At 43.7% G+C, this 20077-nt stretch overlaps 1 protein-coding gene across 1 annotated transcript in view; it reads right to left on the bottom strand.

Moving 5' to 3' along the window:
• LOC124802711 (autophagy-related protein 16-1-like) overlaps nucleotides 1-9410 on the bottom strand; it is a 125550-nt gene extending 116140 nt beyond the window's left edge. Inside the window, exon 1 of the mRNA XM_047263674.1 lies at nucleotides 9293-9410. Within this exon, the coding sequence (XP_047119630.1) occupies nucleotides 9293-9383 (91 nt within the window). The 5' untranslated portion in view covers nucleotides 9384-9410. The remainder of the gene's footprint in view (nucleotides 1-9292) is intronic.
• Between the last annotated feature and the right edge of the window lie 10667 nt (nucleotides 9411-20077).

The following is a 20077-nucleotide window of genomic DNA, read 5'->3' as shown; positions in this document are numbered from 1 at the left end:
AACTTCACTACGCAAAAACCGAATAACAGAACGCTGTTCTTTCCTGGTGCAAGTCGCAAGTGGGACTGATACTGCGACGGTATGTGTGCATCTGCACTATGCTGCCACCTACAGGCCATTCTGCACGCTGTTTGTAGCACGCCTACCAACTTACAGGATAACGGCGCGAAATTTTGATTTGTTTTTACAAATTTATGATTTTCATTTGACTCACCCTCGTATGTTTTTAACGTTTTTGGAGTTGCGTTCATTTTAGGAATTTTTGACTGTCTTGTAACATTGTTCACACCCGTTTATTTGTTGTTTTCATTTCTGTGGGACGTGTGTGTGGTATTTCGCCTGCCCTCACTGTTCATTACGTTTACTTGCGAGAGTAACCTTTTCTTACCATATGACTCATATTCTATAACCTATGTAAGGTATGACAACTGCCAAGACTACAGAAAGAGAACAAACAAATCAATGAGCGGACGGACAGTACATAATACTGTGAAAAAATAAAAATACATGACACGAGTCACTTTTGAACAAGGGTCGTCCACTTCTCAGTCCAACACCGTGACCAATGAAACACAACGGCGCAGTTATTAATTAATGCTCAATATCGCACTTGTTTAGCTTGGACCATTCACTGTTTCCATTTTTTCCCACAGTTCAGTACACCTTCTTCCTGTTTTCATGCTTGACGGGCTATCGACTGGCCCATCCCACCACTAAATCTGGGGAGCTGCGATGGGGAGTTTCCCCTGTGAGAACTGGAAGAATAGAGAGAGTGTTATCGAAACATTTCACACATTAACATTCATTTGCTCGAGAGATACCCATTCCAGCTCTCATCCGTCGTTGGTTTGGACTGGAAACAGACTGGTGACACGTGGCGCCCGCCATCGGGTGCAAGACGCGCTGGTATTACATATTCCTCATTCAGTTAGACTCGCATCGTACGTCATGTTCGTTGCAGCAGCGAACCATTGCTATCTGGCATGACTACCTGGCAGAATTACCGTACATCGCGTGCGCGGAGCCACAGAGAAGTACGCGGAAAGTCGGTGGACTGATGAAGACGTCCATCGCTCGACGCAACGGTAATAAAACTCGACAATTTGCGAGACCCGTTAGCACGCAGTCGGCAGTCCCAGCGAGTGTGGTGCTTGCGCAGCACTAACATCGTTGTGATGATCTAATAAACTACCGTAGCTAGCGTCTGTCATTATCGAGATGTCATTACTACATGCTATATTGTTCTGTAATTATTGCATATTACAACTGGAGTGTGGTTGGGTTAATGAAAAACTCGTAAAACTGTAATCAAACCGAGTCACTTAACTGTCTGATGTAGTTTGCACCTGTTAAAAAATTAACCTTCTTGTCCATTAACTCAACGGTTCAAGTACATACTTAAGACCTTAAGTACTAAAATAAAAGGTATTCTAAATTTATTTGTTTGTCAGTAACTTTTCTGGCAGTTTCTTTCTATTTGTTTTCCGATTTTGTACGAAGCATACTCGAAAAGTAAAAATAAACATAATCGTTAGAAAAAGCTTTTATTGGCAATTTTAGTTTACTTAGAACCTACTTGACTTTTACGAGGAATCTCCATTTACTTCCAACCATTTTTCGTTAAGTATTACTAGTTTCTTCAAACAATCCGCAGAGGTCTTCGGCAGCGAATTGAACTTTGTTGTCAATTTCAAATTGTTGTCCACAAAGTCACTGTTCCAAGGGGTAGAAGTAACAGTCGGTGGGTGAAAGGTCGGAACCATGGTGTAGCTGGTTGAGAAGTACCCAACCGAAATGCTGCGTCTTATCCCTGGTACGGGTAGCGGTGTGTGGATCACTGATGTCGTGGAGGAGGACTACTCTGGACGACAGTTCCCCGCGTCGTCGATTTTGGATGGAACGTCTCGGTTCGGTGAGCATTTCGCAGTACAAATCATCTGCAACCACGTATCGCGAGATCAATCAAAAGAACGCCGGCTTTGTCCCAAAAAACTGGGCCCATCGTTTCTCGACACCACTGAATGCTTACATATTTTTGGTTTTGGTGAAGTTGAACGGTTCCACTGCATTGAATGTTTTTATGTGTTCATCCTTTGATTGATGGTTTATGGGACTTAGGACGTTCACTTACGTGATGATGTTAGTTACAGAACAACATCGCTATTACACTATCCTACAGCTAGTTCACAGATGTTGGACACTGATAGGATCATGTGTACGATTGCAGTACATCCCTTCAGCGTCACTAAAGGCCTGAACATGGTGTTTTGATTCACCGAAACTGTTGCAACATAATAAATAATATGAAAATGACGGCTGCAAGTGTTTCATTTTATTACTTATTAAATGCTGCTTTGACTCTGTGTTGGAATAAGCTATCACCAACCGTTACAACACGGGAAAACATATCATGGCCAACTCATCGAGGGCGACCCCAAAAGGCTGGTCCGAATGACATTCTCTGCTTTCCGCGTTGGGCGGAAAGCGTTTTCGGTACGCTCCTTCGATCTCCAAGCTTTCCCACGCTGTTCTTATAAATAGTGAAGCGTCCAACATGAGTAACACCATTAGCTGAAACACCTACTGTTGATCAAATAACAGTTTTCAGTCCACAAGTTAGAGGATTTCATCGATCTGGGTACTGAGCCTATCATTCCGCTGTTCATTTAGACAATAATGTTCAACCACTTTTGTCACATTTGCCTAATCTTTCTTTCACTTACTACAGTAGGCTCATATACCAGGATTAACTCATTATACATTTAATTTGCGGTACCGAAAGTGTCTTCGTCGACCGAAGATGACGCGTCGCGCTCCCCTTTTTACTCCCCAGAAGAAACATTTAAATCAGCCGGTACGAACCGCAGATAAAGAGGATTCGCAACATGCCGCCCACGTGCGGCTACAGAGGTCAACAGAGGACACCCAATTCGCATCACTTCACTGCCTGCAACTGTAATTGGTCGACGCGTCTTTATAAGCCGCCACATTCGAGAATTTCGACTCCTCATGCGAACCATCCTATATGGATGCTCCTCTTTGGGTACCATCTACAAATCAGGCCTCAGGCTTACTCATACCTTGAAAAACGAGGATTTGAGGATGATCGTAAGAGTCTCCAGGTGGGTAGAGATTTACATCATGAACTCTCCATCGAGACTCTCCGCGAACCCATCGAAGTATCCACACGGGAACAGATAAACAAAATCGACACTCCTCGACCTGCATGTCGCCATTTGGACTACATGCGCTCAGTCGTCCCAGAAAGATGGCATCGCATTCGGGTGGTACCTCAGGCCATTATCCAGGTACCCCACCGAAAACAATCTAAGAAAGTCAGCACCAACGCCAAGAGGGCTTAAGGTCTCTATGAAGCCCGCAGCCCTTATTAAGGGTCAATAAAGAGCAAATTGCCCTATCACATAAAAAACCAGGAAGTCCAGCCACTCATTGGCAACACTTCTGCAAGAACCACACAGACAAACTCATCCACATACTCACCCACCCGCCCACACACACACACACACACACACACACACACACACACACACACACACACACACACACGCCCACACACACAAACGAAGTTCCACCTTAGATTACCTTCACATTATCCTCAGACTACCCTCAGATCACGCCGAGCGTACGGACGGGCGGTAGCGCAGTGAGATCTTACGACCCCAGCACGACTCCAGGGAGAGTCTTAGAACCTAGCACGACGTTATTGCTACTCCAGCTGCTAGTGAACATTGCTAACTAGTACTAGTGGAACAGAGAGAGAGATTATGTTTTTATTTCTGAACTGATTTCGTTGTGGTTTAGCATGCATCATTCTGACGTTGAATTATCATTTCATGTGCAATGCTATTTCAGTTGTGCTTCGGAAAGAGGATATTTTAATAGTTTTGCGAAGGTAAGCTTTATTATGCCGCGATGCGTTTGAATTCTCGTGGTCGTACATTTGGAGTCTCAGTTATTATAGCAAAATTATGGTATCACCGTCAACATTTAAGAGGAAATTTGATTGTTTAGATCGTGGTGATTGATTTTTTTGAGCCTAGCAGGGAAATTTTCCGCTAGTTTTTATGTAGTCGTAAGCGCACGTATTTTCCGCTGCAGAAGTACATTTCCCCATCCGGTATCCGCTGTAATTCGAAACCAATTGTCCTTTGTTCGGATAAAGCGATTTAACCCATCGGGATATACGGATGTTGCAAGGTAATCTAAAGTTCTCCATTTTATGAATTCTAGTATTACAACTAAAAATTAGTATGAGAGTGGAATTCAGATTAATATCCCTTGGAGATAGTAAGATTAAACATCTGTGGAACGAATACTGAATGGCAAGATCGCACCATAAATCTACATTTCACATACAACGTGGCGATCAAGGGAATCTCTGTCCTTGTCAAATGCAAACATAACAGCCACAGGTGAGATGCAGAGAAAAATGAAAGTGATTATACGAATGGTGATGAAAAGCATTTAATTGGCAAAATACGAAGGATCTAAATACCACGTCGAAACTAGTTTAAAATTTACCGAACTACTGATTACGACCCACTTAATACAAGCAAGAGAGAAGTGCCGATATATTCTCAAGGCTACTTAATTTGCAGAAAATTTTCTATTACATCTGCAATGTCAATTTGTCTTTAAAGTCATTCCGGCAGCAGCACAGCGCTCTCCCTTAGTAATATCAATCACAGGCCGGCCGAAGTGGCCGTGCGGTTAAAGGCGCTGCAGTCTGGAACCGCAAGACCGCTACGGTCGCAGGTTCGAATCCTGCCTCGGGCATGGATGTTTGTGATGTCCTTAGGTTAGTTAGGTTTAACTAGTTCTAAGTTCTAGGGGACTGATGACCTCAGCAGTTGAGTCCCATAGTGCTCAGAGCCATTTGAACCATTTTAATATCAATCACAGTGATCAACATACTGACGAGCAACTATCATTTATGATATCTGTTCCGCATCAAAATTTAAAATATTCAGTTTGGACGGAATAGTGGAATAAAGAGGTAGGACAAATAATAATCTTGCATTTTTGCTCGACTATAATCTGGTCTTGACTGATTATGGGATGTACTCAGTCTTAAAGAAGAAAGGGTTTGAACCTATCAGACAATGAGACGGGAGGTCTGTCCTTTTATGTTGCATTGCATCAGGAGTGGACCACTGTGATTGTCACGGATACTACCTGTTCTATATTAATAATAAAAAAGACCGTCGTGTCTGTCTATTTGTCTGAACAAGCTACTCTCCAAAATGGACGAATTTTCATGATGTTTTCACAGGTAACTTGAGCGTAACTTGGAGCAGCATATCGGCCGAATTTCATCGAAATCGATCCAGAAAAAAATGGTAATTTAAAGTTTTACGAATTTGCTAAGCTTAGTAGTTCGGATGTTTACCTTAGTGACAGCGTAGTACACCAAGGAAGTAATAGATGGCGCTGTTAGTTTCGTAGTACAGCAAATAAACAACAGATTAGTTTTGTAGTAAACCGAAGAACCGACAGATGGCGCTATTTTTATTTTTCTAGTGACGTGTGACAGAATTAAGCGACGCGGTCTTATCTTCACGAACACAAACTCACATTGTATTTATTTGGTACAGCCGTACGGATTTACTGATTTTGCTTGCGCATTAAAAGCTTAATGAAAATACTTTGCTTTTTTCGGAACGTTTGATTTATATTTGACTTATTGTCTAAGAAAAGCGAGTTTATTGAGAGAGTGGTCCAATAAGTGTTCCGTTTTTAGCGACTGATATATGGAATCCTAAAATGTGACGGTATGTAAAGACCTTTCCTGAACTTCCGTTGCAAAATTTGGGCGTACAGCTAGTCTTGCAGATAAATTAGATGACAAAGTGTGTAAGAGTCAATTTACAAATCCGAAGGTCCGGGTTCAAACCTCTGTATAAAACGTGATTTTTGTTGGACAACGTGGTTCGGAGTGCACGCTAAATCCTAGGCTCCGCTGCACTGGCAAGCTAAGTAATTTCAAATGTTGGACGAAGGCACACGTATACCACTTTCTATGGGACTATGGTCAGCAACACTTCAGACTGCTTCACCTTACCTCCAGTGTACAACTGAGTTGTGGCAGGTAGAATGTAACTGAAACTGACATCCGCTGGAATCACTCTCTTTCGTGCTCAGATGCCTTCCGAGTTAGGTAACACAGCATTCGCATGTGGAAGGAGGGGGATTGAAATCCCCCGTGTTGTCATTCCATTTTTGGTTTTTCCCTAGTTACTCCAAATCGCTTACGTGGAGTGTGATAAATTTTCATAATAGATTGTCGAAGCCAAGTTGATGGCGACATCTGACAACAAACTCTCCGAACCTAATGAAAAATTTATGTCACGTAATTTCCATTTTTATACGTGACACAAAAGTGCAATATTACTGATTGGTTGCTGATTCCAACGAAACAATGCAATCCTTCCGAAATTGTAGTTTAGGATTCCCGAAAGAAATCCATATTTCGAATGTTGAAACCAGTTTAATTCATTATCCTATTCAGATATTCCGAAACTATTCGCTCAAATTAATACAAGAGGTAGAGAAAATCAAAACAAATATATTTAATTATGGTACATGTGGTCCCCGACGGCAATTTCTGACGCTACGGACAATGTACACAGAAGGCACTATAGCATGCTCTTTTCAGCAGTGCCACTCACAGGAACTGCTCGAATGCGAGATCACTGGCCTATATGCAAGCACTACATCGTCGGTCTATTGCTGTCGTGTCCATTAGAAGATACCTGGCATGTCCGCAATAGCACAAGGGGCGACAGCGACGAGGTCTTCTTCTGTTTCCACCATGGTTTCATACACCAGCTGTTTCATATGCCCCTAGAGGAAGAAAACCAGATACCTGAAGTCAAGCGACCCGGGTGGCCAGACCACAAGGACACCTCAGCCGATCCATCGATTCACGAAGGTTGCTCTCAGATGATCCCTCAAAGCAATGCTAAAATTGACTGGCGCTCCATCGTGCTGGAAGTACCTTCTTGACTTAACACTCAGAGATACATCCCCCGGCAGTTCTGACAATACACGTTCTACGAAGGTGCGATATCACCGTCCGTTGAGGCGGAATGGAGGAACTAAATGGTCCAATCAACAAATCACCGAGAATGCCCGTCCATAAATTAACACCGAATCGCTGTTGATGTGCACGAGGTCGAGTACTTCGTTGATTCACATGTGCCCAAACACGCGAACTGTGGACATTTGAACGTCACTATGCATTTCCAACCAGTGACGCATGCACAAGAACTTAAAGTCAGCACCACAAAGAATATGTGCCCTAACATTACAAGATGACCTCAGTGACTATATGTTCCTCATCGAAACACATTTATTTTGATGTTCTCTACCTCCTGTATTAATGTGACCGAATAACTTCGGAAGACACTGTATTTTGCTACCATAAACTGAGGATCGATAGTGACTTAAATCACGAGCAGCGTAATACGTCTCACTGGGAACCGATACATTTGGCTAACGTCAAAATTGTATCACATATGACGAAAGGAATCTATTGGGTAACATCCGCATGTAATTAAATGAATATTTGGGAGCTAACATTTATTCGCCATATGCTGCAGGACAAAATACCATGATTTACACATATACAATTGCAATCCTAACGTATCATCTGAATTACCATACCTAAAACATAAATCAGAATATTAAATCCTCCATAGCTTTGGAAATGGTAATAAACCCGCAAAATCAATTAGCACAAATTCCTTGAAGATGAGTTCTCAGGGTCCTAATTTCATAAAATCTTCACTTACTATATTTTGCTAAGTAGGCAGACAGGTTTGAGGGTATATACGTTCACATAAATTTAATGTATCAACTGAAAAACTCTTTTGAGCTAACTTTAATGTAAATGAAAAAAAGACCATCCTTTAGTAAACTTCTTCATTCTTTGTAACAACACATACTTTAAACTGCTGGGTAGAGGGGTGCCTTTAAATACTTTCGTATAGACGTCTGGAGTCACTTGACAGTGAGCTTGTGGTGTGCTGGAGCACGCAGACCTACGAGACTTTTAATTTTTGTGAATGCGAACGAATTGTAGATTGGCAACGGTGACTAGGGAGATCTATCAACTGTTTATAAAATAATGTTGCATTTGATTTGTTAGTATTCGGGTTGCAAACAGTTACAAAGCCTGACAACACAAGTGAACTTCGGAAACAGTGACCCGGAATCAACTACGGCCATCCAATTCATCCGATTATTTTCATTAAATCCTGAAATTTGATTTGCGAGGTGCATGTGCTGTATTGAAGGGGGACTCAGACTTAATTTTTTATTGACGCCAAACACAGATACACCACGGGGGTAAGACAGGGAGGGCTGCTTTGAAAAAGACACGGGCAATTTTTTGCTTCATCCTTGTCGAATCCGAGATTGTGCTTCGTTTCTAATGATCTACCGTCTTTGGCAAATACCGTTCCTAATTGGCACAATGATGTAATTAAAGACTGACGATGCCGCTCCCGTCCATGCAGCTAAAGATTCTGGTTTTCAACGGAATACGAAGCATTGTGTGTGGCTGTGCATTTACATGTAAAAACGGATTCTTAAAAATAACTTTACCGACTCCTACAACGAGCCGACTGTTGATTTTATTTTTATCCAACAGCAGCAAACGACATAGCTCACGAACTATCTGAAGTAAGAAATATTTTACGACGGCGGCATCCTGGGTGGATATTTTGAAACGAGCGCTGAATCTCCTCGCTGCCAAGGCTTTTTCTCGCCTATTCCTCTACGGTCTTCTGTACTGACATCTCATAAACAATCAGGCAGTTGTTGTTTCCACTTATCAGAACGCAATCATCTGAAAAACCCTTTTATCACCAACTTAATAATGGGAGGAAGGATTTGTTGCTCACAAATATTCGAAACAAAAATAAAAAAGACTGGTTACTAAAGCTGCTAACGAAGTTTTCATCATCTCACGCAGAATTTACGATCCGAATGTCGTCCAGGTCTAATGGGAGGAAGATTCCTAGGCCCTGGAACTTTACGAGCTGCTTAACGAACAGAGCTCCGCCAAACAGGTGCTGGTAAATATCTGCAGGAAAAAGCCATTCCCAGGAATTTTCACGTTCTTCCGGTGCCGGGGAAACATTTCACAGGCGGCGCGGACACGACAACTAATCACCTGGCGGCCAGCTTTCGCCTGCCAGTGGGAAGAGAAAAGTTTTGCGCCCGTCGCGATAAGACGCGCAGCAGTAGTAATAACAGTGGTACTCACAGGCCTTGCTGCGCAGGTCCCAGATCTTGAGCGTCCGGTCGTGGCTGCCCGTGACCACCTTGGTGGGCTCGCCCAGGAACTTCGCAGCCATCACCTTGCCCGAGTGCCCGGTGAGGGTGTGCTGAAATATGATACCGTAACTTATTGTCACCATCTCTGTTTTACAAAATCACATATATGAGGGTCATTCTAAAGGCAAAGAACGTACTGTTTTCGCAAACATTTTTACTCTAGATACTGAAAGAAAACTTATTTGCAACGTACACTGACGGAAATAAATCGCAACACCAAGAATAAATTGTGCGACATAAACGAAAGTTGGTATGCGTGTTTCTACATCTAAAATAAGATGTCTATTCATTTTTCACGCCAGTCGCATAAGAGTGGCGCTAGTAGAGCCACTATGAGGACGCAAATTAGGTTAGCTTTAAATACACGCTGCAATGGCCTTGCGCGTTAGTTACCTTCCAGACAGGACATGGTGAGTTGATATTAGCCGAGAAGACACCATTATCAACACCTCACTGAGTCTAAACAAGATCGTGTAATAGGGCTACGACGAGCTGCATGTTACTTCTGCGATTTTGCAGGAAGACTTGGTAGGAATGTAGCCACTGCATTTGACTGCTGGCAGCGGTGGTTCACGAAAACATACGGTCGCAAGAAGGCCGGACGCCGCCGGCCATGTGACACTATCGAGAGGGAAGACAATTGTGTCCGCCGCATGGCTCTGGCGCATCGTACTGCATCTGCAGCAGCAACCTGAGCAGCAGCTGGCACCACAGTGAGACAATTAGATGTTAAAAATCTGTTACTTCAAGGACAGCTCCGAGCCAGACGTCCTGTAGCGTGCAGTCCACTGACATCAAACCACCGCCATTTGCGATTTCAATGGTGTTAAGCGAGAGCTCACTGGAGTGCAGGGTGGGGATCTGTTGTTTTCTGATGAAAGCTGTTTCTGTCTCGGTGCGAGTAATGGTCGTATGTTGGTTATAAAGAGGTCAGTTGAGCGTCTGCAACGAACCTGTCTGCGTGCGAGACACACTGGATCTACAACTGGATTTATGGTCTGGGGTGCGATTTCGTATGAAGGCAGAAGCACGTTCGTAGTTACCACAGGCACCCTGGCTCCAAAACTGTAAGTCAATCTGGTGATTCGTGATGCAGTGCTACCATTCATGAATAGCATTCCAGTGGGTGTTATTAAACAGGATAACGCTCGCCCACATTCCTCTGTTGCAGCCCCACATGCGCTACAGAGTGTCGAATGTTGTCTTGGCCTGCTCGATCACCGGATCTGTCTCCAATCGGGCACATAAGGGACAGTATCGGACAACTACAGCGTCATCCACAAAGAGCAATAACCGTCTATGTAGTGACGGACCAAGTGCAAAGGGCATGTAAATCCATCGCACAAACTGACGTCCGGTACCAGCTATTTTTGTACCTAGTCGTCGCTCGTATTTACACATCTGTCGTAGCCCCAACAGGTTTTCCCACACCTACGTACTCAGTTGCTGATGAGGTGCTGAACCAAACACAACGTTCACTTTCAGTTCGTTATCGCTTCCATAGTGTTTCTACCTTACAAATCCTTCAATCTGGGAAAAGGATGGCAATCACTCGGGGCCAAGTCGAGGCTATAGAGCGAAAACCATAAACTTCCTACTTGACACTGCCGAAGCAAATGCTTCGTCAACGCAGAAGATGAGACAGTAATCGTTTTGAACCACAATGCCGCTGGACAACAATCCATACCTTTTGTTTTGAACAAAGCTGCGAAGTCAGTGAAGCGTCTGAGTAGGCTGCTACATTTATGGGCTCTTCTCTAGGCATGAAGTCACTGAGCAGGACGCCGCCCGTTTCTATTCCAAAACACAGTGGCCATTACTTTCGGTGCTCATAATTCGTTTGCCTTCTTTTGTTGGAAATCCTGACCGACGCTATTCCAGCGGCTAGGGTTTTATTTCTATACTTTTTATGTGAAATTCAGGTCTTGTTAACAGTAACAATGCGGTTCCGAAAGTTCTCGTTATCTTGTCGCACCGAGCGAGAAAAGCCAATACAGATCTCATTCGCTGTTTGTCCGCGTTCGTATCGAAAGTCGAGGAACCCACCTAGCACACACTTCTGTACAGCCCAAACCATAACGAAAATCAGGCATAGAACTGATCGTGAAATTTCAGGATATCACAGTCTTTGTTCATCAACAGTGAAACTTCTATCCTGTTAATTTTTCTACATCTACATATATATTCCGCTAGGCACCAAGCGCAAGCGGTGTGTGGCGGAGGGCACAATTCACGCCAAAGTCGTATTTCCCCTCCTCTGTTCCAGTCGCGGATAGCGCGAGGGAAAAACGAATGTCTGAACGCCTCAATACGAGCTCTTATGGTGATCACTGCGCGATTTGAAAGTTGGTGGTAATAACATATGCTCTACATCCTCGGTGAAGATCGGATTTCGGAATTTAGTGAGCAGACCCTTCCGTTTAGCGCGCCGTCTATCTGCAAGAGTGTCCCACTTCAAACTTTCTATGAGATTTGTAACGCTCTCGCGATGGCTAAATGTACCAGTCACGAATCTTGCCGCTCTTCTTTGGACCTCCTCAATCTCCTGAATCAGACCCAGCTGGTAAGGGTCCCATACAGACGAACAATACTCTAAGACTTGACGAACTGACGTATTGTAAGCTATTTCCTTTGTTGAAGGAGTGCATCGCTTCAGGATTCTACCAATAAACCGCAATCTAGAGTTCGCCTTACCCGTTACTTGTGTAATCTGATCATTCCATTTGAGATCATTTCGAGTAGTCACACCCAGATACTTGACGGATGTTACCGCTTCCAAAGACTGGGCATTTCTTTTGTACTCGTACATTAATGAGGATTTTCGCCTTGTTATACGCAGTAGGTTACACATACTAATATTGAGAGATAACTGCCAGCCATTACACCACGCATTTATTTTCTGCAAATCCTCGCTGATTTGTTCACAACTTTCGTGTGATACTACTTTCCTGTAGACTACAGCATCATCGGCAAACAGTCTAAGGCAGCTGTCAATACCATCAACCAGATCGTTTATGTAAATCGTAAAAAGCAGAGGACCTATTACGCTGCCCCGGGGCACACCTGAAGTTACGCTTGTTTCTGTTGAAGTCACCCCGTTCAAGACGACTACTGCTTCCTGTCTGTTAGAAAACTTTCTATTCAACCGCATATGTCATCGGATAGACCGTAAGCGCGCACTTTTTGTAGCAAACGACAGTGAGGAACTGAGTCGAACACCTTTCGAAAGTCGAGAAATATGGCATCAACCTGGGAGCCGGTATCTAGAGCCTGTTGTATATCATGCAAAAAGAGGGCCAACTGTGTCTCGCATGACCGCTGTATCCTAAAACCGTGCTGGTTTCTGCAGATGAGCTTCTCAGAGTCTTCTCCACGATCCTTGATCTGAGTTCGTCTGAATGTCGGCCTGATCGTTCTTTACAATGAATATTCCCGCGTCCACCATTAAACTCTGATGCCACATTTTGGAACTGAAGTTTCATTCATCACATTTCCCCAAACTTCGGTTATCAATGTGTAGATTTCGATAGGACAGACGCTTATTGCATCTAGAAGCCGTGTTACACTACAAACCTCACATTTGACGAGATCGTTAATTTCGTTACACATTTTAAAAATCGCATAAAGTAAAAGTGAACTACCGTTTCTGCACGCTATTAGCCTCTTACTGGCGCGAATGATTAACAAAGCCTCTGACAGGCGGCAAGACTGGAAGGAGAGATCCACGGCTCGTCAGATGAAAACGTCTTTACTTCTAGACTGTCCCTGAGCCAACAACAGTATCACCAAAACTCAGTGTCGTATAGCTGCGTCCAAAGCCACGAGATGGCTAATATCTGTCGGTTCGGTTGCGCTCGACGTACTGCCAATGAGTTCCATCCTGCGGGCGATGTAGTAAAAAATTTGAAGAACAGTATTTAGCCGGCATTCGAATACTGGAAGTGGCTGAAATTTTCATTTCCAGTATTTGGCCGGCAAGGGGAAGAGGCGTGCCGGCGTAAAGTTTCTGATCACCAATCTTGGCGCCAGTGTCCTGGATTAAATTCCAAACCTCTCCGCAGCGTCTCGTAAAGAGAATGCTAAGTCTGGAGATCCCCTTGGTGCTTCTGGAGAGGAGTAGGCTATGTGCCGGCGGCCGGCCGCTGTGGCCGAGCGGTTCTAGGCGCTTCAGTCCGGAACCACCCTGCTGCTACGGTCGCAGATTCGAATCCTGCCTCGGGCGTGGATGTGTGTGATGTCCTTAGGTTAGTTAGGTTTAAGCAGTTCTAAGTTTTAGAAGACTGATGACCTCAGTTGTTAAGTCCCATAGTGCTCAGAGACATTTCAACCATTTTTATGTGCCGGCAGCGGGTTTCACTCTCTCCCTTCCCTTCATCCATAACAACACAAACCCAACATGGCACTGTAGAAGAATGTATATAATGTGAAGGACGATCAAACAATTTAAAATCAGAGATGGTAAAAGAGTCTGTATTAAACTGAGCGAAAGTACAAATCCACAATAGCTGTTCATTGTGTTTTCACTGTTTGACGACCGGTTTCGTACCCTGGAGGTATCTCTTTAAGTCCTCTGTAATACTTTGGATGAAATGGCAGATGGGCATCCGATTTGAACCATGCACGATCAGAAGTACGAGGGTCACTCCAAAAGAAATGCACACTATTTTTGAAAAAATACAGATTTCATTCTGCATGTGTGAAAGTTCTACAGTATGTATATACAGCCTTCCCGCTTGTTTGCAAACTTAGTTCAACCTGTTCCTGTGAGTGGCGCCGTCACAGCATGTCTTGAAGATGGCCACTACACTTGACGTTCGTCAGAAGCAACGTGCTGTCATAGAATTCCTGTGCTGTGAAAATGAGACAGTGGGAAACATTCACAAGAGGTTGAAAAAGGTGTATGGAGATGCTGCTGTCGATCGCAGTACAGTTAGTCGGTGGGCAAGCAAGTTACGTTACGAAAGCGGGCACGGCAATATTGAGGATTGTCCTCGCAGCGGCAGGCCTCGTACTGCACACACTCCACACAATGTGCAGAGAGTTAACAAACTGGTGACTGCTGACAGACGCATCACAGTGAACGAATTGTCACGCTACGTTGGGATAAGGGAAGGAAGTGTTTGCAGGATACTGAAAGTGTAGGCGTTAAAATAGGTTTGTGCCAGGTGGGTCCCCAGAATGTTAGCAGTGACTCACAAAGAAACAAAAAAAACGGTATGCAGAGAACTTTTGGAACAGTACGAGAATGGTGGAGATGAATTTCTTGGAAGAATTGTGACAGGTGATGAAAAATGGCTCCATCATTTTTCACCAGATACGAAGAGGCAATCAATGGAAATGCAAATTCACCCAAGGAAAAAAAATTCAGAACCACACCTTCTGTTGCTTGTGGACATCATGCCAAGTGGAACCACTATAAATTCTGATGCATATGTGACGTCACTGAAGAAACTTCAAGCTCGACTGAGTCGTATTCAACCACATCGGCAAAAGCAGGATGTTTTGTTGTTACACGACAATGCAAGGCCACATGTCAGTCAAAAGACCATGGAGGCGATCACAAAACTCGGATGGACAACACCGAAACACCCGCCTTACAATCCTGACCTGGCTCCATGTGACTATCATCTCTTTGGGAAACTGAAAGACTCTCTTCGTGGAACAAGGTTTGAAGATGATGACTCCGTTGTGCACGCTACCAAACAGTGGCTCCAACAGGTTGGTCCAGAATTTTACCGTGAGGGTATACAGGCGCTGGTTCCAAGATGGCGTAAGACAGCCGAGAGGGATGGAAATTATGTGGAGAAATGAAAATATTGTTCCTAAAGGATGTATCTACACACTGTAAAACTTTCAAACATGTAGAATAAAATATGGATTAAAAAAATAGTGTGCATTTCTTTTGGTGTGACCCTCGTACATCTCCAAAACACGGTGAAAAGACAAGCCAGGACTGATCGTGCATGGTTCGGATCAGATGCCCATCTGCCGTTTCACCTAAAGTTTTACCGAGGAGTGTCATATTTCTATGTGCACTTGCACCGTAAAAGTCGTGGCACATGAGATACTGCTTTTATATGACGTGAAGAGATACCTCCAGGATATGAAACCAGTCGTCAAACAGTGAAAACACGATGAACAGCTATTGCGAATCTGGACTTCCACGCAGTTTAAAACAGACTATTTTACCATCTCTTATTTTAAATTGTTTGTTTTTCCTTCACATAATGTACAAGTTTTTAGCTGTGGTTGCTCGACCTATAAGCTTATTTACTGTAGAACACATCTCAGTCACCTGCACGACACAGACACATTCCAATAGGATGTTGCCATGAGCGGCGGTGCAGGGTTTCTGCATCTGCTCCCCCTACCCCCATTCCCCGAGTATTGGATTATTTTATTATTTTATGTTTAGCCGGCAAGATGTGGACGTGTACACTTTCTATTCACATCACTGTGAGCTAAATTTCGCGGCTAATCATTAAGGGCAGCGTCGATAACCTTACTGGCGATCGATACTTCAGCTCATTTCCGGAGCTTAGAATCTCGCTACTTTTCTAGAGAATTCTGGATGGTTGCTCTTGGCGCCAAGTGCAGTCGTCCCCGGGTATCGTCGACAGTATGTTCGAAGCTTAGTGAGGGTTTCAGCCAACTTGGAGGGAGCATCAGTGAACGTTCCTTGCCGTGTAAAGACTTTGCGGCGATAATGACCGGTGGGCAGAAATTATTTTAGTGTATTACTCCAAGTGCCGAGGACTGTGAAGTGATTAATAGTAATCTGAGAAAATATTAGTTACTTCATGAAAGTACATTTGTTACTGGCAAAACTTGTGAACGTCAGCATCGCCAACATCTGTATTACTAGACCGCTAAACCAGAATCTGTTCCACTTGTAGTCATAATCTACTCATTACGAGGAGTAATCGTAAGTCAAAATTTTAACAAAGTAACAGAAGCATTACAATTAGAGACTGTGTGTTTGTCTTGAGGCAATATAACTGACGGCGCGCTAAGATCACGGCCACACCGGACGCGCCTCGCGAATCCCCGGGCGACTCACCTCGCTAAGCAAACAGAGGTGAACTTCAGAGGCCGGCCGCACTCAGCGCTAGGTGATTCAGCTAGTCACTTGGCATGTCGTTAGACGAACTGTCATGTTGGTTCTTCCTGGCGGGTCTACTAGTGGCTTCGAAGACTATACTACCTGATAAACGTACTGATCACGTAATTTCCTTTGATTCCTCTCCCCCGCGGACGACGAAGCATTAAAACCGGCAGTTTTCGAAAAGGAATGTTTCTGGATGATCTTTACAGAAACGTAATGGCTCTAAAGGATGAGGTAAGATGATGAAATGGAATCTGTCAGCTCAAATACACTTAACTTTTATTTTTATTAATGAAAGCTACTACAGAATAATTAAAATTTGTAATTACAGGGTAACGATTACTGAACTATAAGGAAAAAAAAGTAAATTAGTTACAAACTACGCCGTGTGCTCACTTTATTCAACATGTAAACGTCACTACCGATATTCGGATTTAGGTTATGACTTGTTCGATATGCCTCACAACATTGGTGATGATGCGGCACAGACGAATGGCGAAATTCTGTATGACCCGCTAAAGTCCTGTCGATGACATCCTGAACGGCTGTTTTCAGCTCAGCAATGGTTTTGGGGTTATTGCTGTACACCTTGTCTTTAATACAGAACCACAAAAAGGAGTCGCTTGTGTTCAGTGGCCAGTGGCCTCTAGGTACCCCAAGGCCAGAACGCGGTCCGCGAAGTGCGCCTCCAGGATATCATTACTCTCCTGCTTCGAAGGGGTCGAGCTCCGTCTTGCATGAACCACATTTGGTCGAAATCAGGGTCACTTTCGACAATGGGGATGAAATCATCTTACAAAACCTTCACCTGTCGTTCGTTACCCACCGTGCCATCAAGGAATATCGCAACGATTATTCCGTGACTGGACATCGCACACCACACGTTCACCCATTAAGGTTGAAGAGACTTCTCGAACGCAAAATGTGGATTCTCAGTCCCCCATATGCTCCAACTTTGCTTACTGACGAATCCATCCAAATGAAAGTGGGTTCGTCGCTAAACCAAACCATATTCACGTCATAATAATTCCCATTCTTACCCCGCGACCAACGGTGCCATTTGAACGTTCGGAAGTTACGATGATTTTATTTCATATAGTTCAATAATTGTCACCTTGTACGTATTAGTAATCATAGTGGTTTATGGTACTTTTAATTCTGCAGTAAATTCAGTGGGACTGAATTCCATGTAATGACTATCTCGTTCAGTACTGTTTCGAGGCAGACACTTCATTTGCCAGAGTATCGAAGCAATTGTACAATCAGTTTCTAATCCTTATACAATAAATTGATATTGTGTTGCTTTTTGTCTTTTTTGAAGAAAAACGTGTAACAGAAGGAGGTGGAAAGACTTGTGGTCTTATGTTTTTTAAAAAGAAAAACTGCTGGAAGTCGGCAAAGTACGAAGTGGAGATGGAGATGTTGCCAAAAGCCCTTCGCGCTTTTTTGAACAGTTGTACTAAATAATACTACATTGAAAGAAGAAACATGCTGGGGCAAGACATCGGCAGAAGCAAAAAAATGACTCTCTTCCGTTCTTTTTTGTTTGTTACCATATTACCACATACTGCTCAAATTTCATCTTTTCCAAAACTTATACCGCAAAGCAAAATACAAAATTTAACTGTTGCAGAACTTCAACCGGTTCAGAATGGCATTTACCAGCCGTATTCGGACACTCAAGTAGCAAGCAATAGCACACCATTTCAGCCAAAACAGGAAGAAGAACAATCACTTAATTTAAGGACTTCTGACAATGCTAATTCAAATGACACTGTGTAGCGGCAGCCTCCTCATACCATTCCCGAAGTAACTGCACTCTTCGTGTCAGTCTTCGTTATGCTGTCTTCGATTTATTGCGAATGTAAATTAATTTTTGTTAAGTTTCTTCTTAGTAATTCATTCTGTAAAATATATTCATCATGTACAGCTTCTTTAAAAAAGGAATGCAATGAATGACTATTTACTCACCGTGACGTTAGCAATACACGCTCCTCAGGAGATGCTATACTAACTCGGGCATCAGTATTTTGTTTTTGTAGTTTTTTTTACAATAGCTGGGACAATGAAGTCGAACGATTAATCAAAAATTTGTCCCTAAACTCCTTAAGTGGTTCGTGCAAGACGTTGAATTCACAGCGATCACGTCTATCACAATTAATGCTGTACATCCAGACTGGTGGTAGTTTCCGCAACATTTCATATTTCAAAGAGATATTTTCTGTCGGAAGTATTTTCTGTTTCAGCACTGGAAGAGACATTTCGGCAGTGCGAGTGAGCAACACGCCTATGGTGACTGGCGTCGACGCTCCGGTGCGGCCAGCAAGCAAATGGTTCAAATGGCTCTCAGCACTATGGGGCTCAACTGCTGAGGTCATTAGTCCCCTAGAACTTAGAACTAGTTAAACCTAACTAACCTAAGGACATCACAAACATCCATGCCCGAGGCAGGATTCGAACCTGCGACCGTAGCGGTCTTGCGGTTCCAGACTGCAGCGCCTTTAACCGCACGGCCACTTCGGCCGGCTGGCCAGCAAGCACTGAAGCGCTTAGCACCAGGGCACTACCCGAGCCGCGGTGGACCAAGGCGCCTGGAGAGGCGCGTCCGGGCTGGCCGTAACCTAACACGCGCGCTGTATCCATCCATTATTTGCAAGTGAGAGCAGTGAGCGACTTCCAACAAAATTTACACATAGTTCAAACCTTAACGAAACTTTTTCTCGCTGTCACACACCACAATATGGTGGAAGGAAAAACGTTTAGCGCTCACTAAAGTTCATCCAATACAACTTCATCATCAGACATTACGTTTTAATCTATTACTATCTTACTACCGACTCTATTCGCTACACAGTTGGCAAACAGTATTCACATTTTCCACTAAATTTACGTCCACAATTACACTACTGGCCATTAAAATTGCTACACCAAGAAGAAATGCAGATGATAAACGGGTATTCACTCGTAGAACTGACATGTGATTACATTTTCACGCAGTTTGGGTGCATAGATCCTGAGAAATCAGTACCCAGAACAACCACCTCTGGCCCTAATAACGGCCTTGATACGTCTGGGCATTGAGTCAAACAGAGCTGGGATGGCGTGTAGAGGCACAGTTAACTGCCCAAGCATCTTCAACTCGATACCACAGTTCATCAAGAGTAGTGACTGGCGTATTGTGACGAGCCTGTTGTCGGCCACCATTGACCAGACGTTTTCAATTGGTGAGATGTCTGGAGAATGCTGGCCACGGCAGCAGAAGAACATTTTCTGTATCCAGAAAGGCCCGTACAGGACCTGCAACATGCGGTCGTGCATTATCCTGCTGAAATGTAGGGTTTCGCAGGGATCGAATGAAGGGTAGAGCCACGGGTCATAACACATCTGAAATGTTACGTCCACTGTTCAAACTGCAGTCAATGCGATCAAGAGGTGACCGAGACGTGTAACCAATGGTACCCCATACCATCACGCCGGGTGATACGCCAGTATGGCCATTACGAATACACGCTTCCAATGTGCGTTCACCGCGATGTCGCCAATCACCGATGCCACCATCGTGATGCTGAAAACAGAACCTGGATTTACCCGAAAAAATGACGTTTTGCC

The sequence above is a fragment of the Schistocerca piceifrons genome, chromosome 6 (genome assembly GCF_021461385.2).
Source record: "Schistocerca piceifrons isolate TAMUIC-IGC-003096 chromosome 6, iqSchPice1.1, whole genome shotgun sequence".
Taxonomy (NCBI): Eukaryota; Metazoa; Arthropoda; class Insecta; order Orthoptera; family Acrididae; genus Schistocerca; species Schistocerca piceifrons.
The sequence above is the reverse complement of the archived record's forward strand: the minus strand, read 5'-3'. Positions and strand labels throughout refer to the sequence as shown.